The sequence below is a fragment of the Rhinatrema bivittatum genome, chromosome 9 (assembly GCF_901001135.1).
Source record: "Rhinatrema bivittatum chromosome 9, aRhiBiv1.1, whole genome shotgun sequence".
Classification (NCBI taxonomy): Eukaryota; Metazoa; Chordata; class Amphibia; order Gymnophiona; family Rhinatrematidae; genus Rhinatrema; species Rhinatrema bivittatum.
Window position 1 is genome coordinate 253,784,344 of NC_042623.1, and position 23,131 is coordinate 253,807,474.

At 45.0% G+C, this 23,131-nt stretch overlaps 1 protein-coding gene across 5 annotated transcripts in view; it reads right to left on the reverse strand.

Moving 5' to 3' along the window:
* LRRIQ4 (leucine rich repeats and IQ motif containing 4) overlaps positions 1 to 23,131 on the reverse strand; it is a 112,485-nt gene that overhangs the window by 67,515 nt on the left and 21,839 nt on the right. For 4 of the 5 annotated variants that reach the window (XR_003858693.1, XR_003858694.1, XR_003858695.1 and 1 more), the window contains exons 3-4: positions 7,970 to 8,143; positions 7,507 to 7,645 (exon numbers count right to left, since the gene is read on the reverse strand). Coding sequence is in view for 1 of the 5 variants with exons in the window: in XM_029616530.1 (XP_029472390.1) it covers positions 7,507 to 7,645; positions 7,970 to 8,143 (313 nt within the window). In the remaining 4 variants the exon portion in view is untranslated. The remainder of the gene's footprint in view (positions 1 to 7,506; positions 7,646 to 7,969; positions 8,144 to 23,131) is intronic. The other variant, XR_003858696.1, reaches the window with a different exon arrangement.

Here is a 23,131-nt window from a genome sequence, read left to right on the forward strand (position 1 = left end):
TAGTACCTTTAAAGAGACCGCTGGTTTGGAAAGTGTGAACAACAGATCATCGGCAAAAAGTGATATCTTATAGTCCCTCTCTCCTACCTGAAGCCCCCGGATCTGAGGATGCTCCCTCACTCTAGTCGCAAAAGGATCTAGTGTTAAGGCAAACAGGATGGGGAACAAGGGGCATCCCTACCGAGTTCCTCGTCTAACATCAAATGGGTTAGAATATGCTCCATTGATTTTAATTCTCGCTTGTGGATTCCCATATAACTTCTGTACCCAATTAACAAAATGGCCTCCCAATCCCATAACCTCCATGACTTGAAATAGGTAAGGTCAGTGAACCCGGTCAAAGGCCTTTTCGGCATCAATCATCAGTATCACCGCTGGAATATGATTCAATTGCGCCCACCACATCAGCTCTACCACCCTCCTGACATTATCAGATGCTAACCAGCTTGGTATAAATCCTGATTGGTCAGTCCCTACTAGCACTGGCGCTACCTTCCCCAATCTTACCGTAGGGCCCGCGCTAGAATTTTAAGGTCGATGTTGATCAGCGAGATCGGTTGGTGTGAACCACACAACGTATGGTCTCATCCAGGCTTAGCAAGGATTGTTATTCCAGTGGTGTTAGCTGATTGTGATATCTCGCCATCAGATCTCAAAGCATTATACATAGATAATAATGGTTTTATCAGCTCGGTGCTAAGCACCTTGTAGAATTTTGCTGTGTACCTGTCTAACCCAGGTGCCTTCCCTGTTTTAAGCTCCTTGATGATGTGAAGGATCTCCCCTTCTGTCAACTCTGCATTAAGGGCTTCCCCATGCTCCGTGGGGAGCACCGGTACATCTACCTCCTGTGAATTGGTCTGGGATTCAGAGTCATACAATGTTCTATAAAATTGAGTAAACCTGTTTCCAATTTCGGCCTGAGAGTAAACATATTGGCCCTGGGAATCTTTAATTTTAGTAATTTGCATTTGAGAGTCTCTCTTTTAGTTTCCTTGCAAGGAGATGCCCTGCCTTATTACCAAATTTGAAATGTTGTTTTAGCATCTCCAGCTGATGTGCCACCCTGTCCTGGTCAAGAACACTAAGTTCTCTTCTAGCGGCTGTCAAGCTGCGTAGAGAGCTCGTGTCTGGCATCCATTTATGCCGTAACTCTAGCCTAGAAATGTTCTCCAACAGGGATAAGCGTTTACTGTCCCTCTCCTTTTTTAAATATGATGCTCGGGAGATACATATTCCCCGTATATAGGCCTTTAAACTTTCCCACAAAGTACCTGGAGAGAATTCTCCGTTATCATTAATACTCAGGTAATCCCTTATTTCCTCCTTTAGCCAGGCCACAAAGGTTTTATCCTCTAGCAACCTATCATTCAATCTCCAGAATTTGGTGCCCTCCCTACCCACTTTGGTTGTAATTTGAAGCCAATTTGGGGTGTGATCTGACCACGTGATGCTACCCAGATCAGCGTCCCTGACTGATCCCACTAAATCTATCAAAAAGTAGTCTAAACGAGAGTAGGTCTGATGCGGGTACGAGAAAAATGTATAATCACGCGGCGTGGGATTTTGTAGTCTCCAGATATCTATAAGCCCTCTATCTGCGATCAAGTGCTTGAGGGCTTGCCTATTCGCCCTCCCCCTCTCGTGCCAGAGTTATCCAAAAAGGGATACCGGGTTATGTTGAAATCTCCCCCTAAGATGAGGTGTCTCTCCAACCAATCACTGATGATTTTTGATACCTTAGAAAAGAAAGGAGCCTGATCTGTATTAGGGGCATAAATGTTAAATAAAGTATACAGAGTATTATTAATCTTCGCTTTCAGAAGAATGTACCTGCCTTCCACATCCCGCACTACTGAAATCACATCCACCACCACTGTGTTGGAGAACATAATTCCCACCCCACAGTACTTGTTATGCGCCGTGGCCGCCGAATGATAAACTTGTTGATATGCTGGAGAGGACAAAAGTCTCTCATATCTTTTGGTGAGATTATCTCGACAAAATATGACAGCCGCTTTTTGTGATTGAATATCATGTATAAACACTCGCCTTTTGGTGGAAGAGTGTAAACCTTTTACATTAATGGAAATAAGTTTTATACTACCCATATTACTGTACTGTCTCCTCCTGTTCCTCCCATTCCACCCTGGTAAAGTATGCCAGCTTCTCCCTTCATACCCTGTGTAGCAATGTAGCCCTCAAATGAACTCCTTCCCCTAACCCCTCGCCCTCCCCCATTCCAATCCACTGTCTTGTGCGTGGATGCCCTCCATGAGAGACGTAATGTCACCACTGACCGCTACCGCTCTGCCGCCCCTCGCCCAGCCCCCCTACGCTTCCATGTAAAATAAGTATTATTACAAACACTATGGGGTATATCCCCCCCCCCCCCACATCAATGCATATGGTAAACTCTTAACTGAAAATTGTAACTGAGTGCATAACCCATTCTGTAAAACGTTTTAGTCCAATCCAGGATGAATATTCCCAGGGAATAAGTTGTTCCGACTGCATCTGAAGTCTCCACCTTAGCCTGGGTCCTTTAGAGCTGGATGGCCTCCGGAGTGCCATCGCAGCCATCTATCGCTTTTTTCCACTCGTCTCCACTGGGGTCTCTCTTCTCTTTGGCTGCCACTCACGGTGTTTTTACTCCTACTGCCAGTGGAGTTCGTAGTTAGCAGCCCTGCTGCCCGCAGGATGTCCTCTGCTTCCAAAACCTTACGCACTCTGGATGTCATTCCATTGATTGAAAAACTAAGGCCAAAAGGAAATAGCCAACGGTAGCGCAGGTTTTTATTGTGTAATAAACTTACAATGTCCCAGAATTCCCTCCTCTTCTTGATGGTAGATATGGCCAAGTCCTGGAAAATTTCAATCTTATGTCCTTCCCAGTTTATATTATCCACTTTCCTTGCAGCACGTGCCACCTTTTCTTTCACTGAGAAGTTGTGAAAACAGGCTACAATATCACACGGTTGATTACTACATGGTATTCCCAGGGCTCTATGAGCCCAATCCAGCACCACCTCCTGAACGGGTTCAGTTCCTTCTTCTAAAGCCAGCAGCATAGCACAGATGCCTTGCACTACTTTAAAATTCTGCCCCCATAATTCCTATAATTGTTGATGTTGTATATGGTAAAATTTCCATATGATTATTACTTAGTTGATGATGCTAATTATATTCTCTGTATCAACATCTGTTTTTTCTGTACAAGAGTTGTTCTTGGGTAATTTCAAGAAAATTGAAAATAAAGAATTGAAAAAAAAAACTATCATTGAATTCTTCTCCTTTTAGGCACTCCCTGAAATCATCTTGTGACTCCTGTAATCTCCCCTGCTCCTCCAAATCTTGCTGACCTCGGCCTGCTGGTCTTCTAGGCCGGTCTCTGCTTCCTCCACCTGTCATCCTAAGTCCCACAGCTCACCCTTCATGTCCTCTAGTAGTTCTCCAATTTCTTTGCGGTATTCAGTCCAACAATGGTTCCGGAACCATTGTTGGAACTCAGATCTTGTTGGTATATCCTCTCTTTCCGTGTCCTCCGCACATCCCGGGATGTCCTCGCTGCCCTGCATGTGCGCCATTTTGTCCTCAGGCCCGATCGCTGCTGCGGTTACTGCCAAAGTAAAGGAAAACCAATTTAAGTCCAGCTTTTTCTTTGTTGTCGCCATGGCTGAAGATATCGCACTGCTTCTGGCTCTGATTGAGCTAGTATTGTGCCGTCCTGGCCGCCATTGGAAGGGGATCTATGCGGGCTGGAGTGCGAGCTCAGATCTTAGTTGCCATCTTGACGGGTGATGTCACCGCTCTCCAGTTCCTTCTTTCTTGGGGACGATGAAATAAATGGAATAACGTCCTTTCCCCTGCTCTGCTGGAGGAACCGGTATGATAGCCCCTACACTTTGGAGGCGTGTTAGGGTCTGGCGAAAGGCCAACTCCTTTGCTGGGGAACCGCAAAGGGACACCAGAAAAAGGCTCCGGATCGGACGAGCAAATTCTAATGCATAGCCGTGTTCTATCACACTGAAAACCCACCGGTCCGATGTGATATGGGCCCACTCCTGAAGAGAGACAGCCATCCCCCTATCACGGAATGCACAGAGTGGGCCGGCCTCACCTCATTGTAAGGACTTGCCCCCCGCGGCGCCCTGTCCAGCACTGTCCCGGGGAGCGCGATGGTCACGGTAAGCTAGGGACCATGACTGAAACCTCGCTGAGGCTTGCCTGTTGCCTGCATTCTAAGCCCTGCTCTGACGAAAGCGCCTCTGTCCCCGAAACCGAGAGGGGGTGGAGGAGAAGGCTTTCTGGCCTCTTGGTCTGTCCTCCAGCAGCTTGTGGACTTTATTTCGCCCAAATTCTTAATCGGCTGCTCCAGATCATTACCAGACAGGAGCCTGCCCTTAAAGGGAAGAGCCCCCAACTAAGCTTTAGAAGATACATCCGCAGACCAATTCCGCAGCCATAGGAGTCTCCGGGTTGACATGGCCGAGACCTTAGTTTGTGAGGATGTGTGAAGGAGGATATAGAGGGCATCAACCTATAGGCGACCGCAGCCTTCAAGCTTGCTTCACTTTCGCAGGCTCAAGATCTTTGGCACTTTGCAACTGCTGTACCCAGTGCAAGCCCGCCCGGAGCATGTAGCTGCTGCAAACCACAGCACGAATGCCCAGGGCAGAAACCTCAAAAATCCTCTTGAGGTAACCCTCCAATTTGCAATCCTGCAAATCCTTCAATGCCGCAGCTCCCGCTACAGGAATAGTAGTCCACTTGGTGACCGCAGAGATGAATGCATCCACTTTAGGACTCCGTAGCAGCTCCAACAGGTCCTCAGGCAAGGGATACAACTTGTCCATGGCCCGGCTAACCTTGAGGCCTGTTTCCGGGGAATTCCACTCCCAGAGTATCATCTACCTTAACATGTCATACAGAGAAAAAATTCATGCAGGACCACATAATCCCGTTAAGATAGGATCCACCGTGACTGGACCTGGATCGGCGGGAGGGTCCGTGATACCCAGTTCAGTCAAGATGTGGGGAATCAAGGGTGCCAGTTCATCCTTCTGAAACAAGCAGACCACCTTAGGGTCATCACCCTCCACTGGAGGGGCCTGGTCCGCCGTGGCACCAATGTCCGGGTCATCGGAGGGTTGGGGCCACCAGCCCTTCCCCTTGGTCCGAGTCATCGGGCGAAGGCTCCTGGACCGCGTCCCGTGGTCCCGAGGCTTGCAAATGCGAATCCACATTGCCACCAGCATCTCCTCCTTTCTAGCGATTTTGCACGGTGGGCTCATAGGCCCCTGAGGAAAGGGACTCTTCTTGTCTTCCCCATTGGCCAGGAAGGCCTGATGCATTAATAAAATAAACTGTGGGAAAAATATCGTGGGCCCAGCCGAACTACCCTCTAAAGGGTCAGGAACAGCATCAGGGGAAGCCCCCACGTCTCTGCAGGCTGCCCCAGGACTCGAATCGACCGGGGAGAGGTCCAGAGGAAGATCCCCTCCCCACAATGCACTGTTCTCAGCGGTGCGAAAAGCACCCAAAATGGCCACCATTCCTGCGCTGAGCGGGAACGGGTCACTCAGGGACTTCAAAGCAGCGAGCAGCCTCCCGGCGCTGCGCTGCTGCGAATCTGCCGTTGCGGCCCCACCGGAGCTGTCCTCCCAACCGGGGAGGCACCGGCAACACACCCCTGAGGAGGCTCGACTGAGGAGCTGATCGTCACAGCTGGAACAGCGGCCCATTCACAGCATGCTAAGGGGAAGAACGCCGCTAGGCAGCTGCCGGCCAGCCCGGGAGAGAAATCAATAAAACTAAAAATAACCCCGAGCTCCCTGCTGAGAATCTCCAGCCCTACCTGCTGCTGAGGGGAATCCCCAGCAAGGAACTCCTCGCACCACTCTTCCTGCTCCTCTTAAAAAAACAAAACTTTAACAATAAAACAAAAAACAAACTCCAAAATCAACTACTTCCTTGAAGAGTCCGGTAGAGGCAGCGGTAGAGGAGAGAAGAAAGGGGGCAGGGAGCTGGACCACCAACTATCACCCCGCCAGGTGATTATGAGGACAAAGAACGTGGTTCCCAACCCCTGCTCGTCCAAATGCCTATGACCAGGGGGTGTGGTCCCACAGGACCTCACAACCCCCTGGGAGACTCCAAGAAAAGATTAAATCCCCCCCCCCCCTTTTTTTTTTGCTTGGATCAGAACCGCAGGTTTTGCACCACCTCCATCTGCTGGAAGAGAAATACTGAGGAGCAGCAGGTGGCCATTGTCCTTCCCCTCCCCCCAGGGGCTGTAAATGCTGCCTGTGAAGCATACTCAGCCCTGGCTTGACCAAAGCCCTGAGCCAGGAATTGACCCTAGCTTTCTCCATATGGCAGTGTGCAGCAGTGTCACTGTAAGATGACACCCACCCCAGCAGCTTGTACTATGGCCAGTTCTCAGTACCTTTCTGTCCCAACCCTGGTGTGAAGTGTTACACTCCCCCGTGCCCTTCCAGCATGGCTTCTGGCATCATGGCTCTACCCTGCATCCTGCAACTGACTAGGGACATGTCCAGGAAGTATCAAGCTTTATAGGGCCTGGAGAAAGGAAGTCCTGTGATGCAGTTTGATGACATAAGACTGTCATAAGTATTTAAGGAAGCTCAGTTCACTTTGCACTTGCCCCAATAACAGGTCCTGTTACCTGTGAACTAGAGTACTCGGTGCTTCCTGCTCTTGTTTTTACTTTGATCCGGCCTGTTCTGACTGTACTCTGCTTGTTGTCTGCCCCAACCTTGGCTTGATACTCTTCTCTGCAAATGGACTTTATATGCCCTGACAGGCCCAAAAGGACATGAGGAGTATCTGGAGGACTATCCCATTAAAGCCACTAAGGGTCTCATTTTCCACGCCGCTCGCACACGATAAGGGACCTTTCGCACGTGAAAAGTCCCTTATCGCGTGCGATACCAGGATGGGGGTAGAGTCGGCCCCGGAAGAGGAGGAGTCGGGGCGTCGCCGGGGCCGACGCCGCGCACAGCGAAAAGGTAAGTGCCTTTTCGCGGCAGCTTTCGCTCCCAATAGCAACACCTCCTATGGTGGCGCTATTGGGTTCGAAACCGGCAGCACATGCCCTCCCCCCGTTTCGGCCCCCCGCCCCTCATCTTCTAAAGTATCGCAGGCCTGCGATACTTTAGAAAATGAGGCCCTAAGTCACCAAGCCAGCTGTTTGGTTTTTGTTTTGTTTATTTTTGTCAAAAACAGCATGAAGCTATGAAGATGATTGGAGCCTGTTGATGTCTATGATAAAATGGGAGTGGATAGATAAGGGTGATAAGGGATTAAGAGGATTGACGGGAGACAAAAGGGGAAAATGTTTTGTTCATGTTTGTTAATTGTTGGTGAGATTGTTCAATATGTTAATAAATTGACAGTTTTCTTCTATATGCTGGTATGGATGAATAAACATGAAAATATAATTAACACACTCTGAAGCTTTTAAAAATATGCAGTGTAGTTTACCTTGTATTTCACATATGGAATCTGGAAGCTGCTTCAGGAAATTATTGGTGCAGTCCAATATTTCTAGTTTTTGCAGAAGACCAATAGTTGATGGCAGTGACTCAATTCTATTGTTTTCTATATGTAACTCTTTTAAATTCTGTAAATACAATTTCAAGTTATTTTAATAACAAGTAAATTCAGTGCATTAGCTTGTCACTTGATTCCTGGACACAGAATGTGGTAAATGTGCACAGACCATCACAGGATAATGCAGTATAACAGACCTGTAAAACTTACTGTAATGGTAAAGAAAAATATAGCACTAAAAATTCTACCAGATTTAGCGAATTTAATTAAATAAAATAACTAGAATATTGAGTACTTTTCCTGCTGAGCTATTGTGTATGATGTACAGTAAGCTTGATTATTTTTTAAATACTGTAAGTCTCTTACTAGGGACAGACCAGAAATATTTTCTTACCTCAAGTTTGCAGATTTTGTCTGGTAATACCTTGAGCTTGGTCCCCTGATCTTGCCCAAGATAAAGTTTCTGTAGTGATGCAAGAGAAAATATTTCCTTTGGAAAGCGAGTGAATTTGTTTCCAGTTAGCCCCAGGTGTATTAATTGGGAGAGTGCTTTAACTTCTGAAGATATCTAAATAAGTATTATTAAAAAGATATATAAGAGGAGCAAACAGTCTTTTTGTTTTTAAGTTGAACACGTGTGAGAGAATATTGATTAATTCAGAATAGTTGAATACAATTATAAATATGCTTTTTAGTCTAAATAAAGCATCAGCTTTATTTATGTTTGTAAGTTTTATTAATAGGATATTATAACTTTGTAAGCATAAGATAGGTAGATGATTACAAAAGGAAAAATTGGAAAATGTATAATAAAAATAGTCCAGTCACACATGCAGTGCTTTTTAAAATGTAAATAGAAATGATTGTTTCTATTTTTCAAACACGATTTAGCAAATGTATGCTCCTGAACATCACATGACTCATTTCACATTAGTCAGAAATTTTGGTGCTTTTTTCTTAATTTTAAAAGCCTTCACTGTACTGTGCTGGTGAGTGCCATTCCTGATTGAAACCTGTACAGTACATGCCTATTTGTGGACCAAAAAATTCTAGTATGGACATCCTTTTTTCCCCATTTTTCTCATAATACTGCTCTGTCTTCTCCACACTTATGCTAGTTTAGCGAACTTGCTTTCTCCGAAAATCCTGGGCTCCAGGGTCAGTTTTACCTTTCCAAACCCACATACACACACTTCAGCCAACCTTCCTTACACTAAAAATTTTATGTTTCCAGTTTTGCAGAAACGCCCACCCTAATGTGGCCTTAAATCGCAAATCGCTCCCTGAACTTTAAGCTAGTGAGTGCTGCATCCCATTTCTTGACTCTTCTGCTTTATACTTATATTGTTATGAGTTATGCAACATTGTTCTGATATGTGGTCTCCTTTACAGGATGTCCATATATCTATATATCATTCGAAGTGTAATTGAATTTCATTTGGTATGTACTGTTTTTCTTGGTGTTTTTACATGGTTTCCTTCCAATGTATAAGGAGAAATTATATCTTACCTGTTAATTTCCTTTCCATCTGCTAGACCAGTCCAGAACCTATGGGAATATCCTCTCATCCAGCACACATGGAGGCAGAGTTCTATTTTTTTCTTTTTAATATCATCACCAGAATATATGTGATGTCTAGAACTAATTCAGCCAGTTTACTACTGTCAAAGCTAAAAACTAACAATTGATAACACAAATAAGAGATTGTGTGTTTTCCATAGCAGGTCCAAAGCTATGGAATTCCCTACCAGAGATGCTAAGGTTAATACCAGACAAGAAGAGATTTAAAAACATGGCTTCAAAAATGCATATAAGCTGACTTAAAATACCTGCATGTACAAAGAAACAATAACAAGATAGTAACTGAAGCACAAAGAGAATGAAAGAATAGATACAACGTAATAACTAAATGTGAAAGCTGTTATATAATTTTATTTTAACTTTCTTTACCCTTGACCGTGTCTTAAACCTTGAGTCAAATGTATCAGAATAATTCGATAGAGAAATGTCAATGCCTATTTATGAAAATTACCTCCTTTACCCGTTATTACCTGTTGATTTATAACTATTAATGTTACTGTTGTAAGCCTTTGTGATCTTTTATATAGAACAACGGTATATAAAATGTCTAAATAAATAAAAATAAATAAATAAATATCAGAAACAAATAATAAAAGAACAATAGACAAACCAAAACTCATTTGCAAATATATATCTTGCAGTGCCACATCCTAACAAGCTGAGGTTAATATAACAACAAAAATTATATAAAATTCTTTCTTGAAGGAAGCCAAGTCCATATGCTACCCTCAGTAAATAAGAAAATAGCTAAATCTGAAAATTTGTTCAAACTTTTATCCTTTTATATATAAGGGGAGGGGTTCTGGACTGGTGTAGCAGAAGTAAAGAAAAGGAAATTAACAGGTAAGACACAATTTCTCCTTCCTCTACCTTCTGCTCCACCAGTCCTAAGCCTATGGGAAATATCAAAGCCCATCTAAGGGTGGGTGGATGACAATCCGCCTTTAAGACTGAAGATCCAAAAATGGTATCTTGTCTAGCGAGAAGATCCAAACGATAATGCCTTGCAAATGTCCCCAAAGAAGTCCATGTGGCTGCTTTATAAATCTCCACTGGACTTACTGAGCATCTTTCTTCCCAAGATGAAGCTTGTGCTCATGTTGAATGGGCCTTAATCATTTTAGGTACCAATCTACCCTGCAATAGATAAGCCGAAGAAATGGCATTTTTTAACCATCTAGTATTCAAAGTTTTTGAAGTTGATTCTCCCTTTCGTGGTTCACAATAAAGAAAAATCTCTCAGACTTACGAAAATCCTTAGTTTTCTCAAGGTTAAGCATCTCTTAACATCCAGACATTTTAAAGAGTCTAAATCTTCCTTACACTCCCTCTTGTTAAAAGCAGGTAGAACAAGTCATTGATTAATATGAAAAGAAGATCTACTTTAGGAAGAAAAGAAGAAACTAGCTTCAAAATAACCACATTTTTTTTAAGCCTCAAGAAAGCAGATTGACATGACAACGCCTGTAATTCAGAAATTTACTTTGCAGAAGTAATTGCTACCAAAAAGACTGTTTTAAAGTCAAAACCTTTATTGTAGCTTGATCTAAAGCAGTGGTTCTCAACAAGGCTCAAAAGGAGGTTTAGATAACGCTTGCAAAACTAAATTTAAACTTCAATGAGGGAAAACAGATCTGATAGGAGGAGGTATATGTTTCATCCCACTTAGAAAATGGGAAATATCCCTATGTGAAGAAATCAAACTACCATTAATTTGCCCCTGAAAACAAGAAATGGCAGCTATTTGAACCTTCAAAGAGTTTAATGCTAAACCTTTATCCAAACCACAATGTAAAAAGGTGAGAATATCCCTTATTTGGAGAAAAATTCCTATTCCTACAAAATTCCTCAAATATACACCAAACTCTTATATAACTTTTCTAGAGTGCAACATTGTACTAAGCAGCGAGGGTGAGTAACCTCTTCTTGCTAACCTTGCACTCTCAATAGTCAAGCTGTAAGCAAGAATGGAGTTGGATCCTCCATCTCTACAGACCCTTGACTTGTGGCAGGAGTAGAGGCTGATCCACTAATAACCTCCTTAGGTCTGCATACCATGCAGGGAGCTTCTTTGTACCTTCTCCATCACAACTATATTTTTTTGAGATGCGGCGACCAGAACTGTACACAGTATTCCATGTGCGGTCTCACCATGGAGCGATATAGAGGCATTATGACATTTTCCGTTTTATTAACCATTCCCTTCCTAATAATTCCTAACATTCTATTTGCTTTTTTGACTGCTGCAGCACACTGAGTCGACGATTTTAAAGTATTATCCACTATGATGCCTAGATCTTTTTCCTGGGTGGTAGCTCCTAATATGGAACCTAACATCGTGTAACTACAGCAAGGGTTATTTTTCCCTATATGCAACACCTTGCACTTGTCCACATTAAATTTCATCTGCCATTTGGATGCCCAATCTTCCAGCCTTGCAAAGTCTTCCTGTAATGTATCACAATCCGCTTGTGATTTAACTACTCTGAATAATTTTGTATCATCCGCAAATTTGATAACCTCACTCATCGTATTCCTTTCCAGATCATTTATATATATATTGAAAAGCACCGGTCCAAGTACAGATCCCTGAGACACTCCACTGTTTACCCTTTTCCACTGAGAAAATTGACCATTTAATCCTACTCTCTGTTTCCTGTCTTTTAACCAGTTTGTAATCCACAAAAGGACATCGCCTCCCATCCCATGACTTTTTTAGTTTTCTTAGAAGCCTCTCATGAGGGACTTGTCAAACACCTTCTGAAAATCCAAATACATTATATCTACCGGTTCACATTTATCCACATGTTTATTAACCCCTTCAAAAAAATGAAGCAGATTTGTTAGGCAAGACTTCCCTTGGGTAAATCCATGTTGACTGTGTTCCATTAAATCATGTCTTTCTATATGCTCTATGATTTTGATCTTGAGAATAGTTTCCACTATTTTTCCCGGCACTGAAGTCAGGCTCACTGGTCTTTAGTTACCCGGATCGCCCCTGGAACCTTTTTTAAATATTGGGATTACATTGGCTACCCTCCAGTCTTCAGGTACAATGGATGATTTTAATGATAGGTTACAAATTTTAACTAATAGATCAGAAATTTCATTTTTGAGTTCCTTCAGTACCATCCGGTCCAGGTGATTTGCTACTCTTTATTTGTCGATCTGGCCTACTACATCTTCCAGGTTCACAGTGATTTTGTTCAGTTCGTCTGACTCATCACCCCTGAAAACCATCTCCGGAACTGGTATCTCCCCAACATCCTCATTAGTAAACATGGAAGCAAAGAATTCATTTAGGGGGTCATTTTCAAAGGAGTTACGCATGTAAATGTGACATACTATCGTAGCAATTTTCAAAAGCTATTTACTCGAGTAAAGTGCACTTACTTGAGTAAATCCTATGGACAATTCAATGGCATATATTGTAGCAATTTTGAAAAGCCCACTTACTTGAGTAAAGTGTATTTACTCGAGCAAAAACCAGTTTTGCTTGAGTAAATGCTTTTTAAAATCTACCCCTTAGTCTTTCTGCAATGGCCTTATCTTCCCTAAGAGCCCCTTTAACCCTTGTCATCTAATGATCCAACAGACTCCCTCACAGGTTTCTTGCTTGCTTCGGATATATTTTAAAAAGTTTATATTATGAGTTTTTGCCTCTATGGCCAACTTCAATTCAAATTCTCTCTTCGCCTGTCTTATCAATGTTTTTTACACTTAACTTGACAATGCTTATGTTTTATCCTATTTTCTTCAGATGGATCCTTCTTCCAATTTTTGAAGGATGTTTTTTTGGCTAAAATAGCCTCGTTCACCTCACCTTTTAACCATGACTGTAATCGTTTTGCCTTCCTTCCACCTTTCTTAATTTGTAGAATACGTATGGACTGCACCTCTAAGATTGTATTTTTAAACAATGCCCATGCCTGATGAACACTTTTAACCTTTCCAGCTGCACTTTTCAGTTTTTTTCTATTTTCCTCATTTTATCAAAGTTTCCCTTTTGAAAGTTTAGTGTTAGAGCTGCAGATTTACTTATTGTCCCCCTTCCAGTTATTAGTTTTAAATTTGATCATGTTATGATCACTGTTGCCAAGTGGCCCCACCACAGTTATCTCTCTCACCAAATCCTGTGTTCCACTAAGAATTAAATCTAAAATAGCTCCCTCTCTTGTTGGTTCCTGAACCAATTGCTCCATGAAGCAGTCATTTATTACATCCAGGAACTTTGTCTCTAGCAAATCCTGATGTTACATTTCCCCAGTCAATATTGGAGTAATTGAAATCTATAGAAAATTAGTGGAAACCAAATCAATTTGATATTATGGCCTAAAAGTTGTCAGCAAGCCTGTCGTTGTGACACTTCACCCACCTTATAAAGTCCTTTTTAATGAAAACTATATTTTTTAAATTTTGATTTTTGTAAAAATCCTTACGATGTATATTAGTGAAAGACTCTTTGTATTCAATTTAAACCAGACCGAACACGGCCCGTGTTTCGCTGTAACAGCTTCTTCAGGGGCATGAAATGATATTTATGAATAGAGAGTCACATCACTTTCACCTTTGCACAAAGGACAACAGCGTCTCAATAAATTCACCTAAGGACATCCATAGCAAAATTAATTCCGTATTCTTAAGCAAAAATAAAAGGAGAACAGTACTTATCTGTACATAAACTTGGTTACCATTTTGACAAGGACACAGCGTCTCGATGTCTCTTCACCTGAAAGCAAAGGAAATGAAGCCGAGGCTTTTGCTTGTTTAAATATCCAGTCATCAGATGACGTCATAACCGTGCAGAACTTGAGACCTATTCATCAGCTGATGTATAATTGAAAAGATTGTGTCAACCAGAAAAAATAAGAAAAAATAGAAGAAAAAAATAGAAGAAAAATAATATATTAATATTAGCCGAGAAAAACATGTAAATCAAGTTCAGTGTTTAGCCCAGTTGGGATGATGGTATTAAGTTTGTAGATCCATCTTTGTTCTTTTTGCAGCAGTAGTGACTCACGGTCACCACCGCGCCAATGTTGAGAAACATGATCAATCGCGCAGAACTGGAGGCCGGCAAAAGTGTGTCCAGAATCCAAACAATGAATTACCAATGGTTCGTCTATTTTAGAATGCTTGATATTGGATTTATGTTCGATCATCCTGGTTTTTAAAAGCCGCTTCGTTTTGCCAACATATGATAGTCCGCATGGGCAACTGATTAGATAAACAACCATTGTGGATAAACAAGTGGTATGGTATTTCAAAAAAAATTTTTGTCCAGTACTGATGGTCACTGAATCATGAATGGTCATAGAAGAGGTGCACATAATACAGCTATTACATGGGGTGTGTGAGCCCTGTAAGGTGTCATTGATATCCAAAGACGCAGAACAGTCTGACCTCACTAATAAATCTTTTAAATTAGTGGCCCTTGAAAAAGTGATCCGGGGCAGAGCTTGAAATATTTGATGCGTTTGTAGCACATGCCAGTTCTGAAAAATTGATTGCCGTATTTTGTAGGCATCAGAGGAATAGGGCAACACACAAGTGTGACGATCTGTTTCATCATCTTGTTTAGGCAAAAAAAGCCATTCTCTGTGTGAAAATTTAGCTCTAAGGTAAGCTTTTCGAATACTTGACCTAGGATATCCGCGGGCCACAAAACGTTCACAGAGTGATTTCGATTGTGTTTCAAAATCAGCTGTAGTGGTACAGAGGCGTCTTAATCGAATAAATTGACTGATGGGTAAATTTAATTTGAAATTTTTGGGATGGGCACTTTCAAAATGCAGAAATGTGTTAGAACAAACAGGTTTGCGGTACAAGGATGTAACAAATTTGTTCTCTGTCATAGTAATCTTGATGTTGAGGAAAGATATAGATTTGTATTGTATATCTGCTGTAAAGTGTAGGTGTGAATTCAATGAATTTAACCACTGTACAAAAAGCAGAAAACTGTCACCATCACCTCTCCACAGGACGAACACGTCGTCAATGTAACGTTTCCAAAAGATTACATTTTTATCAAATGGATGACGTGTCAACCATCGCTCTTCAAAAATGTTCATATATAAATTTGCGAGGTCCGGTGCCATGGTTGCACCCATGGCAGTACCGCATATTTGCTGGTAATATTCGTGGTTGAAGGCAAAGTAATTCTGTTTGAGAGCAATCTCAAGTAAATCTCGTAGAAAAGTACTTGGAACACGGTGTGGTCTGGGACGTCTTTCAAAATAGGTAAATGCTATTTCTAAAGTTTCATCCTGGGGAATGGAGGTGTATAAAGCCTCGACATCCAAGGTGGCCATGCAAAGTCCATTGGTATTAATAGTAAGCTGTTCCAAAAAGATGATCATGTCTGATGAGTCTTTCACATAGGAAGACATTAGAGGCACAAACGGTGCAAGAAAATAATCAATAAACCGAGAAAGTGGTTCCAACAGTGATCCACAACCGGAAACGATCGGTCGTCCAGGAGGAGAGGTACTATTTTTATGAATTTTGGGTAAAGTATAGAATACAGGTATCCGAGGATGTAAATTTACTAGAAATTTTGATTCTTTTTTAGTAAGGAAACCTGCTTTAAGTTCCACTCTCAACTATGTTTTTAATTGTTTTCTGTATTATGGTGGTTGGATCTGAACTCAGATGTCGATAGAATTTGTTGTCATTCAGCTGGCGAGAAATTTCTGCTTCATAGGTACACCGGTCCTGAAGCACAATTTTTCCCCCTTTATCAGCCGGCTTTATGATCAAATCTTTTGCTGAACGCAATTCTTGAACTGCCACTTTTTCTTTTCGTGAGAAATTGAAGAAAACTTGTTTCAATGGAGAAGTATCCAACAAAGAAATATCTTTAGATACTAGCTGATAAAATACTTTTAAAGCTGGGTCTTCAGGACCAGGAGGAACCTATGTCGATGGTTTAGCAATAACAGAAGGATCATAGGATGGTGGATTCATGTCAAAAAAACTTTTTATTTTCAAATTTCTCACAAAACGATATAATGCAATTTGCAAAGAAAATTTATTTGCTCTGGATGTAGGTACGAAAGATAAGCCCCTTTCAAGAACTTGTAGCTGAGAAGCTGATAAATTCCAAGAGGGCAAATTTAAGACTAAAGATTCTTTGCTTGTTGAGATCGAGTGATTCGTGCCGGAGGAGCAGTGTGATCTTGATAAGGGACATTTGGATATCGATTTTGTCGGCTGTAGTAAGGGCGTCTGAAACCTCGCATGTTCCACCCTAAAAAAGTTACCGAATTCTTATTTGCAGTGTTGTCATTTCTAGATTGTCTAGATCGAGTGTCATCATCCCCGGAGGAATCGTCACCACTAGAGTCAAAGGTGACATGCCTGGAAGATCTCATGATGTTAGCTTGTGTCATCCAGTGATATACAAACCCTTTAGTATAGTCACGTTCATCACGGCACAGTTTTCAAATTTGAATTTTTTAAATTCTGATCTAAATTAGATCCTCCGGGGAAAGATATTTCTTTGTTGGATACTTCTCCATCGAAACAAGTTTTCTTCAATTTCTCACGAAAAGAAAAAGTGGCAGTTCAAGAATTGCATTCAGCAAAAGATTTGATCATAAAGCCGGCTGATAAAGGGGGAAAAATTGTGCTTCAGGACCGGTGTACCTATGAAGCAGAAATTTCTCGCCAGCTGAATGACAACAAATTCTATCGACATCTGAGTTCAGATCCAACCACCATAATACAGAAAACAATTAAAAACATAGTAGAGAGTGGAACTAAAGCAGGTTTCCTTACTAAAAAAGAATCAAAATTTCTGGTAAATTTACATCCTCGGATACCTGTATTCTATACTTTACCCAAAATTCATAAAAAATAGTACCTCTCCTCCTGGACGACCGATCGTTTCCGGACTGCTGCCTTCATCTTAGTTTTATTGAGTTCCTAGTTAAGTTTAGGATACTAAGGAAGTTGGAATGAGAGTACTTTAAATTTACAGGTGAATTTTCTAATTAATCAGCTAGTGTCCTTGTATGTGTGGATAATGGTAGACAAACCTTGTAGCCCTGAACCTGTGGATTCCATCTTGAAAGGAGTGAAATCTGCAAAGGTCTCATGTGAGCTCTTGCCCAAGGTACTAATTCCAGAGTTGAAGCCACTGAACCTAACAGCTACAGGTAATGCCAAGCAGTTGGAGGTCACTGATCTGAAAAACTTTTCACCTGGGCACATAACTTTTAAATTCTCTTCCGTGGAAAGTATACCATACCAAATGTGGAATCAAATACCACCCCTAGATGTTCTAAAGACTGGGAAGGTTGCAAATGACTTTTTGTAAAATTGATTACCCCACCTAATCGTTGGAGTAATGAGACTAACGTTTCTGTCGATATTACCCCTTCAGAATATGATTTGGCTCTTATTAACCAATTGTCCAAATGATGAATTAGAATTCCTTTCCTTCTTAAAAAGGCAGCTACTACAACCATCATCTTTGTAAAAGTTCTTGGTGCCGTTGTCAGTCCAAAAGGTAGGGCAACAAACTGAAAATGTTGGCTGCTTATACAAAATCGGAGGAATTTTTGAATTCTTGCTTCATTGGGATATGAAAATAAGCCTCTTTCAAATCGAGGGATGATAAGAACTTGCCTTTGTGCACTGAGGCTATGACCGTGCGAAGAGATTCCATATGGAATCGAGGGATATCTACAATATAAATGGGCTCTGTGTTGTGTTCCGTGGTCGTGGCGCCCCACAACCGCAGCCCCCTACTTTATCCGCGGCATTCCTTCGCTACGAGAGCCCTGGGGGAGGGCTCCCGCGTGGCCTCCAGGGCTGCTCGATGCAGGGGGAGCCATCCTGCTCCCCCCTCGCGGCGTCTCTCCTCCGTGGGGCAAAATCCATGATGGCCGCCGCCATCTTTAGGTGCGAGGCTGCGCCTCCTCATCAGCTTTAAAGGGACATGATCCCTTTAACCAGGCTCAGCTGTTCCCTATGAGTAAGAGCAGAGGAAGTATAAAAGGAGACTTCCTCTGCTCATTCCTTGACTTGGCAACGTCTCCTGTGAGCATTGTCTGAGTCTGCTTGCTTCGGTAAGTTCCAGCATCTTGATTCCTTGTTCCAGTTCGTCTTGGTTTCCTGGTTCCTGACTTCGGATTGGCCTTCGGTGATTCTCTGGTTCCTGACTTCGGACTGGCAAGTGGTGATCCTTCGGTGTGCGACCTTGGACTGGTGAGCGACGACCCTCTGGCACTCGACCTAGGACCGGGTATTGTGGGCCCGGACCGCTGGGTCCCTACGGGCTCCTCCCGGGGGGGGAACCACAGACTTCCAGTGGTGAAGACACAGCGTCTCATTCCGTCTCTTCATCACCTCCGCGCTCGCCTCCGTCTCCAATGCCAAGGGTCAGCTGGTCCTGTCTCCTGCCCTGCCTCGCCACCCAACGAGAGAACCTACGGACCCTCCGAAAGGTATACCATCCTCCCATCAGCCAAGGGTCCACAAGCCTGAGCATAACAGATTGCCAAGTCCATGGACCCGGCAGAGGCATCTGCATGCCAGGCCATTCCGGGAATGGCCCAGCGCCTGGCGGAGCAGCAGAGAACCCTGGACATCCTGGTTTCCTCCATGCAAAGTCTAACCCAACGCCTTGAGGCACTAGGGCCTATGAATCCTACACTGCCGTCTCCGCCTGGGGTTCAAGGAGCCCGTGCTACTCAGCCGCACACCACCCAGACCTCCAGAAGTGACCTGGGGCTTGTAACTCCAACACAACTCCTGGCGCCTTCCTGATACGCTGGAGATGCGAAGTTGTGTCTGATTCCTCAGCCAGTGCCAGGCCCGTTTCGCTTGGCTTCCAGCACAGTTCCCCAGCGACCTGGTTAAAACCTGCTATATTATGTCCTTGCTTGATGGGAAGCCCCTGATTTGGGCCTCTCATCTGTGGGAGAGAGGATCCTGTTCTCAGGAACTTGACTCAGTTCCTGTCTGCCTTCCGACAGATGTTCGACGAACCCACTTGCAAAACCACTGCAGTTTCGGAACTGCTCTGTCTGCGACAGGGCACTCGGACGGAGGCTGAGTATGCAATGGAATTCCGCACCCTGGCCGCAGAACTGAATTGGAGGGAAGATTGTCTGCACTGAATCTTCCTAGAAGGGCTAGCCGCACGCCTTCAGAATGAGCTAGTCGCGAGAGAACTTCCTGACGACCTCGATGCTGTAATAGAGTTGGCAAACCGAGTGGATCGCTGAATGAGGTTTCACCTTCTGACAGTTAAGGTGGTGAGGTGGTCCTCACCTCCGCCCAAGGGTGCATCTAAAACACTCCGGGGTCCCACTGAAGAACCCATGGAAGTGGGACGGGGGAAGTTGTCCTCTCGAACGCAGAGAATCAAGAAGGATCTCTGTTTTTATTGCGGCGCAGCAGGCCACCGCATAGCCACGTGCCCTGCGCGATCGGAAAACTCCAGTGCCTAGGACCAGGAGGAGATCTCTTCCTAGGCTCAACTTCTTCTGCACCTCCACTGACTGTTCCAGTGGCGCTAACGTCACCCACGGGTGAGTTTCACACGTTAGCCCTGGTTGACTCAGGTTCCTGGGTTTCGCAAACTATTACCGGTCATTTATTTCCCACTATGCGTCCCTTGTGGTGCCGATGACAGCCCTGACACGAAAAGGAGCGGACCCCAAAAAGTGGCCTCCGGCCGCGGAGGCCAGCTTCCGTCACTTCAAGGAGGCGTTCATGCTGCAACCCTGCCTTCAACATCCCGACCCGCAACGACCATTCTTTGTCGAAGTGGACGCATCTTCAGAGGGAGTAGGGGCCGTCCTGAGTCAGGCCTCCGAGGGCCACAAGCTACGTCTGTGTGCCTTCCTCTCCTGCCAGTTCACGCCAGCGGAGTGGAACTACGCCATTGGCAACAAGGAGCTCTTGGCCATCAAAGTGGCCTTAGAAGAGTGGTGCCCATGGCTGGAGGGGGCACAGCACCAGTTCACGGTCTTCACAGACCACAACAATTTAGAGTTCTTACACCGGGCACAACGGCTCAATCCTCGACAAGCCCAGTGGGTCCTGTTCTTTACCCGTTTAACTTCATTCTTCGATACAGACCGGCTGAGAAGAATACCAAGGCTGACGTCCTATCACGGGTATTTGATTCCATGGAGGCTTCTGAGGAACCACAGTACATCATTGAGCCATCCCGGATCCACTTGGCAGCTACCACCACCATCCCACCTGGGAAAATCCTAGTTCTACCGCACTTGCGGAAACAAGTGCTGGCGTGGGCCCACGATTCCCGCTGTTCGGGCCACCCAGGGCAATCTCGCACCCTGCAGCACCTGCGCCGATACTACTGGTGGCCCAAGGTGAATAAGGATGTCCGGGCATACGTGGAGTCCGCCAGACCTGTGCCCACCACAAGAGGATCTCCGGTTCAACCCCAGGTTTACTTCAACCATTGCCTGCCCCTGCGGAAACCGTGGACCCATGTGGCAACTGACTTTGTGGTGGATCTGCCACCCTCCAATGGCAACACAGTAATATGGGTAGTTGTTGACCGTTTTAGCAAGATGACGCATTTCGTACCTTTGCCAGGGTTGCAGTCCGCTCCACAGCTGGCTCAGCTATTCGTCCAGCACATCTTTCAGCTTCATGACCTGCCCAAAGGCATCCTGTCCAACCGAGGGCCTCAATTTACTGCTAAATTCTGGAAAGCCCTTTGCCAGAAGTTCGACGTCACTCTAGATTACACGTCCGCTTATCATCCACAATACAACGGCCTCGCAGAGAGGACGAACCAGACCTTAAAGCAATTTCTCCGTCTGTATGTTAATGAAAAACAAGACGACTGGGCCAGCTTGCTACCCTGGGCCGATTTGCGCTGAATTCCCATATCTCAGCAGCTACGGGGTCCTCCCCGTTTCAGATAGTGTATGGGAAGCAACCACGCCCGCCACTGCCTGTTCCCATCACGGTTGCATCTCCGACAGCTCAACTCTCCGCCGATGAGTTGCATCGCTTGTGGATATCCACGCAATGCGCCCTGATCAGGGCTGGTCAGGCAGCTATGAGATACGCAGACCAGCACAGAAGGCCGTACCCGCCTCTCAAGACGGGCCAAAAGGTTTGGTTGAGCACGCAGTTCATCCGGTTGAAGCTGCCATCATCGCGACTGGCCCCGCGGTTCATCGGACTGTTTTCCATCATCCGGCAAGTGGGTGCTGTCTCGTATCAACTTCGTCTCCCTCCGTCCCTCAAGATTCACAACATGTTCCACGTCTCCCTACTGAAGCCTCTGGTTTTGTCATGGCCTTCCAGCACGCCTCCGACCCCGCAACCTGTGGCCTCTGAAGATGACCTCACCTATCAAGTCCGAGAGGTTCTAGATGTGAGGAAACACAGGAAGAAATGGGAATACCTGATAGCGTGGGAAGGTTTTGGTCCCGAGGAGAACTCCTGGGAACCACTGGCTAATATCCTGGACCGGAATTTGCTGGAGCAGTTCCACAAGGACCATCCAGCTAAACCCAGGCCTCCGGGGAGACGCCCTAAAGAGGGGGGTACTGTTGTGTTCTGCGGTCGTGGAGCGCCACGACCGCAGCCCCCTACCTTATCCACGGCGTTCCTTCGTCACGGGAGCCCCGGGGGAGGGTTCCGAATCAGGCAGTTGCTCCCGCGCAGGCTCCGGGGCTGCTCAATGCAGGGGGAGCCGTCCTGCTCCCCCCCTCGTGGCGTCCAGTGGCGTCTCTCCTCCGTGGGGCAAAATCCAAGATGGCCGCCGCCATCTTTAGGCGCGAAGCCGCACCTCCTCATCAGCTTTAAAGGGACATGATCCCTTTAACCAGACTCAGCTGTTCCCTATGACCCAGAGCAGAGGAAGTATAAAAGGAGACTTCCTCTGCTCATTCCTCGACTTGGCAACATCTCCTGTGAGCATTGTCTGAGTCTCTGCTTGCTTCGGTGAGTTCCAGCGTCTTGATTCCTTGTTCCAGTTCGTCTTGGTTTCCTGGTTCCTGACTTCGGATTGGCCTGGTTCCTGACTTCGGACTGGCAAGTGGTGATCTTTCGGTGTGCGACCTTGGACTGGTGAGCGACAATCCTCTGGCACTCAACCTAGGACTCCTTCCAGACCACTGTCTTCAAGGGCCCGCCTAAGTCCCAGTGGTCTGGGTCCCTACGGGCTCCTCCTGGGGGGACCACAGACTTCCAGAGCGTCTCATTCCGTCTCTTCATCGCCTTCATGCTCGCCTCAGTCTCCAGTGCCAAGGGTCAGCTGGTCTGTCTCCTGCCCTGCCTCGCCACCCGACGAGAGAACCTATGGACCCTCCGAAAGGTATACCATCGTCCCGTCGGCCAAGGGTCCACAAGCCTGAGCATAACACTCTGACCGACGGCCCGCAAATGCACAGTAGAGCGAGGCTCAGCCCGACGTGCTGTGCATGCGCAGGCGCAAGAGCACCTCGGGCAGCACGTCTGTCAGAGCGGAGCGGCGCTGGGAGGAAATGGAGCCAAGTGAGGGCTGTGGGGAGGCTTGTGTGCACGAGAGAGAGAATGTCTGTGCCATCTAGCAAGAGCAGGGCCGTGCTTAACGGGACGCACGGTGCTGGCGGGGGAACGGAGTGTTGTCATCAGTCTCAAACACACAACAGACGTGAGAACTTTGCAAGGTCTGGCAAGAGCACAGCGAGAAAAAGAGGGAGTGGAGGAGGGCTGAGGGAGAGGGTAGGGGTTGTGGATGAAGTGAGAGGGGAAGGAAAGGGAAGATGAGAGAGGATGGAAGGAAAAGGGAAGAGGATATGAGTGCATAAGTGGGAACAACAAAAACTTTATTGAGAGTTTGATCAGACCCTGTAGACCACTACCAGACATATAGTGAATTCACTAATACATTTAATGGATGTTAATTAGACACATTCCTACTCCCATAGCAACCTAAAACTTAACTAGGAACTGATCAAAAGTGAAAAGTGACATTGAAATGCTAAGAGA